General features: G+C 42.3%; 1 protein-coding gene across 1 annotated transcript; it reads left to right on the plus strand.

The window, feature by feature from the left end:
• Positions 1-601: 601 nt before the first annotated feature.
• Positions 602-10596, plus strand: CCDC43 (coiled-coil domain containing 43). Its single transcript, XM_055331607.1, has 5 exons — positions 602-834; positions 4765-4852; positions 5747-5882; positions 7097-7155; positions 9014-10596. The coding sequence occupies exons 1-5, from the start codon at positions 631-633 to the stop codon at positions 9199-9201; spliced, it is 675 nt and encodes a 224-aa protein (XP_055187582.1). The 5' UTR covers positions 602-630; the 3' UTR covers positions 9202-10596.
• The last annotated feature ends 276 nt before the right edge of the window (positions 10597-10872 follow it).

The raw sequence follows: 10872 nt of genomic DNA on the forward strand, positions 1-10872 counted from the left end.
ACGCCCGGGTGGCTCAGTGGTAGAGCATCTGCCTTTGGCTCAGGGTGTGATCCTGGGATCAAGTCCCCCATCGGGCTCCCTGCAGGGAGTCTGCATTTTATCTCTGCCTCTCTCTCTCTCTGGGTCTCTCATGAATAAATAAATAAAATCTTAGAGAGAGAGAGAGAGAGAGAGAGAGAGAGAGGCACGGTGGGTCTTCCGGACAGAGTTCCCTTTGGAAAGCTGTGTGAAGGTGGGCGACTTGGTATCTATGCCACGAAGGCGCGCGGAAGGGCAGCTCGGTGCGGCGAGCCGAGGCGCTGGATTCGAAGTTGAGTTCCAGTCCTATTTAGGTAGTAGCCGCGTGACTTTGGTCAAGTTACCGAACCTCTCTGAATTTCCCCAACTGTAAAAAAAAAAAGAGTCTGTTAAGAATATTCACCTGCCAGGGTGCCTGAGCGATGACGTAACCGTGCGTTCGCCAACAGGCGCTCTATTTAGAAGCCGCAAGACGCCCAGGCGGGTCACTACTGGTCCATGGGCTCCACGGGGTGTGGGTTCTCGCTCGGAGCATGCGCAGTGGGCCCGCAGCGCGGCCCGTCAGGCACTGCGGTAGGCGCCCTGGAGGCTGGCAGGACCCTGACCCCCAAGATGGCGGCGCCCAGCGAAGTTCCTGCGGCTGCCTCCGGGAAAGGCGGTGGCGAGGACGGCGGTTTTGGGTCATGGCTGGACGGACGGTTGGAGGCGCTGGGAGTGGACCGAGCCGTTTACGGCGCCTACATCCTGGGTGTCCTGCAGGAGGAGGAGGAAGAAGAGAAGCTGGACGCTTTGCAGGGTATCCTCTCTGCTTTCTTGGTGAGAAGCCCGGACACGTTCCTCCTAGTTTTCTGGCGGCCCTTGTCAGTACTTCGTACCCCTTTTCCCATACCTGGTGTCCCAAATGATTAGTGGTGTTACCTGGGAGAGGAATATTCTGAGGTCTGGGCCTCGGGGGAAGGGGATTGATTGCTCACCAACCAGGGTTTGGGAAAGTCAAAAGGTTGCATGTGCATAAAGAAGAATGGCTTTCCCTTATTCCTGGGGACACGACCCTCTTGGATGCCTGTGGGTGAGCTGGGTGAGTATTCTTCCGAAGGCGTTGAAGTGTCTAAATGAGAGTTTTATCATAAACGCCTAACGACCCATCTCATTCCCATCCTTTGACAGTGTTCAGAGAGGGGAATAAAGTGCTCTGGGGATGTCTGTGCTCTTTAAGAGGCAGTGTCCAGGGCTGTCCCATGACAAAAGCCTGCAGGAAGTACCCTCTCGGTTCCTATTTTGGAGGTAAGAGTCCAAAAAAGGTAAGCTGGCAGTAAAAGTCTTGGTCTAGGTCTAGGCCTAGGCCGAACTGAAACAAATATTGTGCTTAATCATTTATAGTATTTAGAGATGCAAAAATTGTCAGTGTTTGCTGGAGGAGGTGGGAAATAAAGTCAGAGTTTTAAAGAAGAGAGATAAACTTGGTACCAGCTTCTTAGAAACAGATTCAAGAACTCAGAAATGTGTACTTTAATTTGTGTTTAAGTAGTAAGTCACCTGGTTGTCCACTTTTCCAGCCTGACCATTCTGCTGCCTTCATCTCTGCTTATAGTTACTTGTTGGAAACCTGGTTCAGTGATTGGGCAAATGGCTGAAATATAATACTAGTGCAGCTGTCCCAGGTCCTCCTGGCAATGTCCCGCTTTTAGTCCCAAAGCCTGCTCTGGTGAGATTGACCTATAAATGGGAAAGCTTTAAAACAGCTTGTGATGTGGCTCATAAATTCAGTGGAGATAGAACAGTATGGAGTAAATTCTTTTCCTGGACCTTGACATTGCAAGTTGGTGGAGGGGGATAGTGTGAGGCAAGCGATTTAAGTTAGTTGTTATTTCCAGCTTAGAAGTTACTAAAGACTCCATGAAAAAGAAGTTGAAGTAGCTTGGGTACCCATTGGTATTAGCTCCTTGGCTTGTTCTTTTCATGGTGTCATCATTTAGAACTGCATGTCTGCTGCTGATAAAAGCAGGCATGAGTTTGCCTTAGACTATTAAGTGTCTTGATAGATGAGAGAAAAGTTATTGAAAAACAGATTTGGTTCTTTATATCTGCCTCTGTTTACATGAACTACGGAAGACACAGTCATTTTTAAGGGTGGCTTCCCCCTCTCTCTGCTGGATCCACACACCATGCTTAATTTTCTCTTGGTTTTCCCAACCCCTTCTATATAGGAAATGACTTTGGGAAGAATTGGCCAGGAATTATATGGTGAGGCAGGGGTCCTGTTCATGAAACAACTGAGAAGCAACTTTACAGAACAGCAAGGCCAGTGAATATGGTATATATCAAACACATAATTCATAATGCTGTTTACTTTCTGTCGGTCAGGCTCTATATACAAGCACTGACTGTTTTACCAAATCCCTTTCCAGAAAAAACAAAAGGCATTGCTAAATCAATCACCAGGTTGGGCTAGAATTCAGTATTAGGAATTAAGTTTGTCAGCAACAATTTGAGTTAAGATTCAAGAACATTGTATCTTGTCAGGAGCAAATAACAGTTAATAAATGCTTTTTATTAATCCTTTTTTGGGACGCTTGGGTGGCTCAGTGGTTGAGCGTCTGCCTTTGGCTCAGGGCATGATCCCGGAGTTCCAGGATTGAGTCCCACATCGGGCTCCCTGCATGGAGGCTGCTCCTCCCTTTCTCTATGTCTCTGCCTCTCTCTCTGTGTGTGTCTCATGAATAAATAAATAAAATCTAAATAAATAAAATCTTAAATCCTTTTAAAAAAAATTCCTTCCAGTGGCATTTGTATTGATTAATTATCAAGTTTTTATTGATGGGTTATTCTCTATCAAGCACTGCCCAAAGTGTTTGGGGTACCTCAGGGAACAAAACAAAAACCCCTGCCCTGATGGGATAACATTCTAGTAGGGAAAACCTTAATCAGTAAATTATATAGTATGTCAGAAAATGATAAGCACTAGGAGAAAAAGAACATTATAAGATCAGGAGTGGAATGGAGGGGTGAGTTTTCATTTTCAGTAGGATTATTACATTAATTGGGGTCTTATATCTTATGGCACCTGTTTATATGTACCAGCCTTCTAAATTGTCAGTGTCATGAGACCCAGGGCTTTTTCTCATTCATCTCTCTCACTATCTTAGTGCTTTCAACATGGCAGGCACCATCTGGATGAATAAATGAACAAATGGATGAATGAACTCCTTTGGTCTGGGTGAAGCCTGGGAAAATAAAGGGTCTTGTCCTCCGAGAGCACCCTTTTTCTTTTGCTTCTCTACTCATTTACCTTCCTTCTCCTTCCTTTATTTTTCCTGCTGGGGGATCATGAACAATAGAAACTCTGGGCAAAAAAAAAAAAAAAAGAGACACACACACACACACAGAGGCAGAGACACAGACAGAGAGAGAAGCAGGCTTCATGCAGGGGGCCCGATGTGGGACTCCATCCCAGGACCCCAGGATCACGCCTGAGCCAAAGACAGACTCAACCGCTGACTGAGCCACCCAGGCGTCCAAAGAATTTCTGTATATTTGGCATCTGTTCTTAAAGAATGCAGAGTAGAGGATAGAATCCTTTGCTGGGTACAAAATAAGGAAATCCAAAATAGGGGCGCTCCTGGGTGGCTCCTTCAGCAGAGTGTGCGACTCTTGATCTCAGGGTTGTGAGTTCAAGCCCCTTATTGGATATAGAGATTACTTAAAAGAAAAATCTTTTTTTTTTTTTTTTTTAAAAAGTGTGTTCTGCTTCTCCTCACTTTCTTTGAGAGATGATTTAACATAATGGCTGAGAATAAGACTGCTTGGGCTCAAATCCTGTTTAATCCATTTGCTACTTGTATGACCTTGGGCAAGTTACTTAACCTCTGTACCTTGGTTTCCTCATCTGTAAATTGAAAGTGGCAATAGCGCTTACATCTTGGGATTGTTTGAGAAATTGAGTACTTATGTGAGGTATTTAGAACAGTTCCTGGCACATGCTAAGCATTTAGTAAATGTGAACTCTGACAGCTCATTTTGAGGGGTAGAACATGAAGATTGTGGAGGCAGCCATAATGAAGGTGGAGGAGAATGCCCATACTTGAAATGCCTATTCTTCACCAAGCAGGGTAGGGATTTTATACATTCTTATTAATCCTCACTAAAATCCTGACAAGACGTGAAGCTCAGAAAGGTAAACTTGTTCTCAGACCTGGGTTTGAATTTAAGTATGTCTGACACTGAAGCCAACATCCTTTCATCATACTGTACTAAGGAGGAAGATTGGTCAACATGCAGAATGTGTATGCTTGTGTAAAATGGACAGAGGGTGGGTGTGGATAGGAGACCATCTGCTCCTTCAGGTGGAGTGAGCAAGGTAATGGATATGTTCCAGCATGAAAGTTGATAAACCTTGAAGAATGTACTGAGTTAAGTCTATCAGCCAAGGAAGATTTCCCAGAGGAGAGTTTTAACTCAGGTAACAGGTTTTTGCTCCAGAAGTGTGAGGAAGACTGTCCTGAGTTATTGTGAACCCTTTCCCCTGGAGCTTGGCAGGATGGAGTTGGCACTCTTGACTTAGAAGGTGTGGACTCACACATGGGATTATTTCTGAACCTCAGAAAAGAGAAACATACTTTTTATTCTGTGGCTCTCAAACCTGCCCCGTGACTCCTTATCACCAGAGGTAGAGCTGTGTCCTGGGCATGGGCTTTGTCCAGGCCGAGCGCTCTCTCAGGAAATTAATTGGTCTATTTTTCCAACTAGGAAGAAGATTCTCTTCTTAACATCTGCAAGGAGATTGTGGAACGTTGGTCAGAAAGTCAGAATGTCGTCACCAAAGTGAAAAAAGAAGGTAGCGTTGGGAGTTTGTCTAATCTCCAGGCCCTTTTCTGACAACTTTTCCTATACAGCTGTGAGCAGGAGGGTTTTGAGTTTTCTCTGCCCAATGTGGAGCTGGATCCCAGGACCGTGGGATCATGACCTGAGCCAAAGGCAGAGGCTTACTAGACTGAGCTACCCAGATGCCCCTGGTTGGTTGTTTTTTTTTTTTTAAAGCTCCCCCAAATGATTCTAATGTGGATCCAGGCATAAAAACCACTACTGGACACCATTGCCTCTTTTCTTTGAGAATGATTAACTTAATAATTGATTTTTATTTTAAGATAATCTATGAATTTCCCCTGGCATAATCATCACTATGACAGGGACCAGCACAAGGGCTCCTGGGTGACTCAGTTGGTTAAGCATCAGCCTTCATGATTCCAAGTCCTGGGATCGAGCCCCATATCAGGCTCCCTGCTCAGCAGGGAGTCTATTTCTCCGTCTCCCTCTGCTCCTCCCTACTGCTCCTGTGCTCTCTCTCTCTGTGCTTTTTTTCTCTCTCTCAACTGAATAGACGGGAAAAAGTTGCCTGCTTGAAACTAAATTTTTTCTGGTTCTAATACAGCACTTTTCAGCCTTTTTTTTTTTTTTTTTTTTTAAAGCAGCAGAACTTCAATTTATAAAATAGGTAAAAGCAGGGCTGCTCTGATTGAAGATGGATACAAGACCTAAAGCCTATCCTGCATGGTCTTTGCTTTGCCTTTGTCAGTGGCACCCAAGGCACCTCCTTTGAACCTCAGGGCCCTAAAGAATCAGCAGATGCCGTTGTCTTTCCTGCAGGCACTGTCTGAGTGGACTAGTGATTTGGTGAGCTTGTTTTCTCTCACATACAACCTTGTTGCCCCTCCTTTCCCTTCCCTCCCAGATGAGGTACAGGCCATTGCCACCCTAATTGAGAAGCAGGCACAGATTGTGGTGAAGCCCAGGATGGTGTCAGAAGAGGAGAAGCAGAGGAAAGCTGCCCTCCTGGCCCAGTATGCTGATGTGACAGATGAAGAAGAATATCCTTCTTGAAGTCTTGTAACCATTCCCTGAGGCTCGAGTCAGAAGTGTTTGATGGGTTTCAGTGAGCTCTGGGAAGTTGCCAATCTCCCCCTGGTGTGATTTTTTTTTCCCCTTAAAATGGCACTGATCTATGACCCTTCGTGGGTGTGAGGAGTAATGTTGGGATAATTGATACCACACTTAACATTTTTCAGCACATAATCAGTATGTTCCTGAAAACTTAGGTGTAAAAGAAATAATGCCTTAATAATGGATCATTTATATTGTTTTTTGCAGAAGCTAAGGAATAGCTGTGATTCTTTGTGTAATATCTTTCTGTACAGTATTACACATAATCCATCTTTATATTCTTTTCCCAATTGATAAGGAAACTGAGGCAGTGAGAAATGAATGTGTGATCAGAGACATGTATAGATTTAGTGGCAAAACCAGGACTAGAATATGGATATTTTCGAATGAAGGATTCCCAAATTTGGAGCAGTTTCATTTGAAAAAAATTTTTTTTTTATAATTGAAAGACTGAATCCCCAGCTAACACAGGAGAAATCTGGAATTTGGGGGCTGTGCAAAAGGCAATTGCTGTTGATGGGGACAGGCTTGGTTCCCTGTGAGTTTGAACTTGTTTAGGAGATGCTTAGCTTACAGAGCCTGCTTGAGTGGAGCATGTGGAACCTTATGCAGCAGGGCTCATACCAGAAATGTTAGCTGTCTCATCACAAGTTTAGGAAATAATTCTTAGGCTTTTTGGGGCCAGCTTGTCTTCTGGTTTATTGTAATTTTTTTTTTTTTTTTTTTTTTTTTTTTTTTGCCAGGGTCAGCAGAGCTCTGTGTCCAATGACAAAATCTCCTTTCTTGGGCTAGAAAAGAACAATTTAAGCAGTGGTTCTTCCAGACGACTTGTTAAAACGCCGATTGCTGGGCTCCCTACTCCCCAGTTTCTGATTTAGTAGGTCTGGTGTGGAGCCTAAGAATGTGCTTTTCTAGCAAGTTCCCAGGGAGTTCTGGAAACCACATTTTGAGAAGAGATCTTACACTAGTTCTAAACAATCTTGAGACTTCTAAAGATGACTGCTGGGTTTACTACCACGTCTCTGATAGTGTTTTTCTTCAGCATGCTTTTCCTACCCATCACTTCACTGAATGTTTTCTGATGTTGGGCTGGGATGTGCTAGCCTTTGGTTTTCATCCAACTTTCCTTAACATCACTCACCGAAGCCGATGAGAAGGATGATTCAGGTGCCACCACAATGAACATTGGTTCTGATAAATGTATCCTTCTCTTTGTCCGTCCCCAAGTGTTTCTCCATTGAATATTCTTGAGGAACAGTTTTTATCTTGCTGTCATTGCTGGGGGATCCTTTTACCAACAGGAACTCATGTTGGGCCAGTTTTGTGGGCCCCATTCCGAGGACAACCATAAATAGTCAATTTAAGGAGAAATTTCACCAAAGAAAACATGTTAACATGTACTGTGAAGGGAGGAAGGATTTCTTAAGAGAGGATTTCTAAGGGAACAGAAGAATCTACTCCCTGTGTATAGCACTGTGTTACCAGCAGTGGAATCAATTACAACAGTATTGAAATTTTGAGTTTGTCCTCAAAGACCGTATAATTTTGTCAGAACACAAACACTGAATCTTTTGAGCTAAAAATATGGACAGATGGAAAGAAGTGCTAAGGAAAGTCCCTACCAACAGACACTTATGAAAGCTTCTGCATTGATTGATTGATTGATTGATTTCATTTATTTGTTAAAGAGAGAGTGCAGGGAAAAGTGGCAGGAGAGAGGGAGAGGGAATCTCAGGCGGGCCTCCTGCTGAGAGCAGAGCTGATGCAGGGCTTGATCTCAGGACCCTGAGATCTTGACCTGAGGTGAAACCAAGAGTTGGACACTTAACTATTAAGACTCCCCTCACAGGGAGCCTAGGTGACTCAGTCAGTTATGTGTCTGCCTTCAGCTCAAGTCATGGTCCCAGGGTCCTGGGATTGAGCCTGCAGTCAGGCTCCATAGTCAGCAAGGGTCTGCTTCTCTCTCTCCCTCTGCCCCTCCCACTCCTGTGCACATGCTTATCTCTCTCTCAAATAAGACATTTTAAAAAGAAAAAAAATTCTGAAGTATGATGGGCTATCAAAGAAAAGGAGGTTATTTCAGGGAGACTTATTTATTTTAAAGCACTAAAGCAAAAAAAATGTTATGTTTTAAGAATAGGAAGGAAGTTATCTGGTGGTAACAGGTTGTTTCTGTTTTTTTAAGTTTTTTTTTTTTTTTTTTAGTAATCTCTATACCCAGTGTGGGGATCGAACCCATGACCCCGAGATCAAGAGTTGAATATTCTTCTGACTGAACCAGCCAGGCACCCCCAGTTGTGTTTTAAAAGTCTTAAGAAAGGAGGGGTAGAGTTTTTGGCTAGGTATTTTCTAACTGCTTAAACTTATTTCGTATCTTTTATAAATCCAGTTTGTGGTTATTAAAACCTGCTTTTCACTTAAGCTTCATTGTTCTAGGAAAAAAAGCAAATTGATAAAGTGTAGTAAGGTTAAACAACTTAACTCTTTTCAAGCATTTTAATAATGCCAAGTATATAAAATTTTTGCCAATTACATTAATACTCTATTCACTAAAACTAGCCTAGATACTCCAGTATTCCACCATGATCTAAGTACTTATTCTGGAATGAAACTTCATTTTCATAAAATTTTTTAACCTTCAAATTTAGAGAAGTCTGAGGTTTTTATTCTGAGGATTAGTTTTAAACTTTTGTTTAAAATAGTAGTTCCGGGATCCCTGGGTGGCGCAGCGGTTTAGCGCCTGCCTTTGGCCCAGGGCGTGATCCTGGAGATCCAGGATCGAATCCCACGTCGGGCTCCCGGTGCATGGAGCATGCTTCTCCCTCTGCCTATGTCTCTCTGCCTCTCTCCCTCTCTCTCTGTGACTATCATAAATAAATAAAAATTTAAAAAAATAAAATAAAAATAAAATAAAATAGTAGTTCCAAGAATCCCCATTTGACCAAAGATAAATTATCATAAGGACTTCTTTTAAAGACTAGAAATATGTAGAGAGAGTAAGGACAAAGTGGTAGTTGGGACTGTATGACCTTATCCTAATCCCTTAACTCACCTGTAGCTCTGTTCCGAAACACCAATGTGGAAGATGTCCTCAATGCCCGAAAACTGGAGCGAGACTCACTTCGGGATGAGTCCCAGAGGAAGAAGGAACAGGACAAGCTGCAGAGGGAGAGGGACAAACTAGCCAAGCAGGAGCGCAAGGAAAAGGAAAAGAAAAGGACACAAAGAGGGGAGCGGAAGCGATAACCTTGGTCCACTCTGTTCTTTCTCTTCATTGACTTGATCAAAGGGAGAAGTGATTGTGCACACGTGTATTTAAGAGAAATGAGAGAACATTGCAAAGTGGTTTCCCAAGGCATTTCCCTTTTGTTTACATGGTCAAAAGGAAAATCACAGACACTTCTAATTACAACATGTGCCATGTCTCTGTGGTGTGGGTAATCAGATTATTGAAGTTGATGTCTGTACCAAAGATCTGGAATGGGGGCAACTTTTATATTTTAATACTGAAGTCCTGGCTCCTTTTGGCCACTTTACAAGTCTTCCCTCACCTAGGATAAATAGCAGAAATATTCAGAAAGCTTGACAGTTTTCATCCTGAAGGAGCAGAATCATGACCACTCCTTTCCTGAGATGAAATTTGGGAGTGTAAAGTACTTTGAAAGTAGCATTTACCCCTTAATGTATTATTTTATGGATGAAATAGAAAACAAATGAAGAGCCCTACCTGGATCTAGATATTATGTTAACATGGCCACGAACTATGAAAACGGAAGAAATGATGTAGATATTCTAGATTTGACTTTTTTTTTTAAAGCTTCAGCCCGTGGGAGGGAAAAGAAGTATCTTTTTAAAAAATATAGTTACATATTTTGAAAAAGAATGTGTATTGAGTGGAAGAATATCATTGTTAGCTAGATTCATTTTTTATAATCATGAGCCCTTGAGTGCTAGTAGAGATTTTAATCCTGATCTGCCCTAAAACAGGAGTATAAGGACACGATAATTATAGGTTGAGAGAAACTTCAGGAACCATGCGTTTAAGGAAGAAACACTGGAAATCTCTGCTAACACAAAGATATTTAAGAGTGTACTTTGTGGGTGCTCAACAAATTTAATGAGTGAATGGGAAAAACCTGGGAGAGTCCAAAGTGAGCAGAAACTCTCCATTTCTACTTTTGTCACAAGCCACATTCAATTGTAAATAAGGCCTTTTCTTCAGGCAGCCGACTCAAGAAACCTGAAGGGAGTAATCTCCCTGACAAGACAGAAAAGAAGTATTGTATACCTGAGGCTGGCAAACTACTGTAGGCAAGCAAATTTGGCTGTTTGTTTTTGCATAGTGCAAGTCAGCAATGGACTTTGCATTTTTAAAGGGTTGTAAAAGAAGGAATATATGACAGAGACCTTTTGTGGTCTATGAAACCTAAAATATGTACTGTGTGGCCCTTCAGAGAAAAAGTTTGCCAACCTCTGTTTTATACCATTAACCAAGAGGTTAACCAAATTTTTTACCTTTGTGCAGAAGGTCAAAAAGCATGGTTAAGGAAAAGATGTGTCATCTCTATACACTCCTATAACCGTGGCATTGCATTTTTAAAAAGTAACCATCTTTTAAAAAAAATAAACTATTTAAATCACTGTTTTCTGATTCCTTCCAGCTATTCATGGAAATGTGTGAACAGTCACTTAGCAGTGTGTTGAATTCTGCTTTATATTTTGTTTTGATTAGCCCAATACGCTCTCCTGTTAGTTGAACCTCTTCCTAGAATCAAATTCTCTGCCTCCACTTTCCTTTCCGTGAGGTTGGGTGTTAGGAAATTACCAAGATTAACTTTTTTTGGAAGTCAGTAAGTTGACTTTGAAGTCCTTACAAGTGCTTATGTTGGTGTGTTTGTCTTCTGTGACAGTAGCAAT

The sequence above is a fragment of the Nyctereutes procyonoides genome, unplaced genomic scaffold (genome assembly GCF_905146905.1).
Source record: "Nyctereutes procyonoides isolate TBG_1078 unplaced genomic scaffold, NYPRO_anot_genome, whole genome shotgun sequence".
NCBI lineage: Eukaryota > Metazoa > Chordata > Mammalia > Carnivora > Canidae > Nyctereutes > Nyctereutes procyonoides.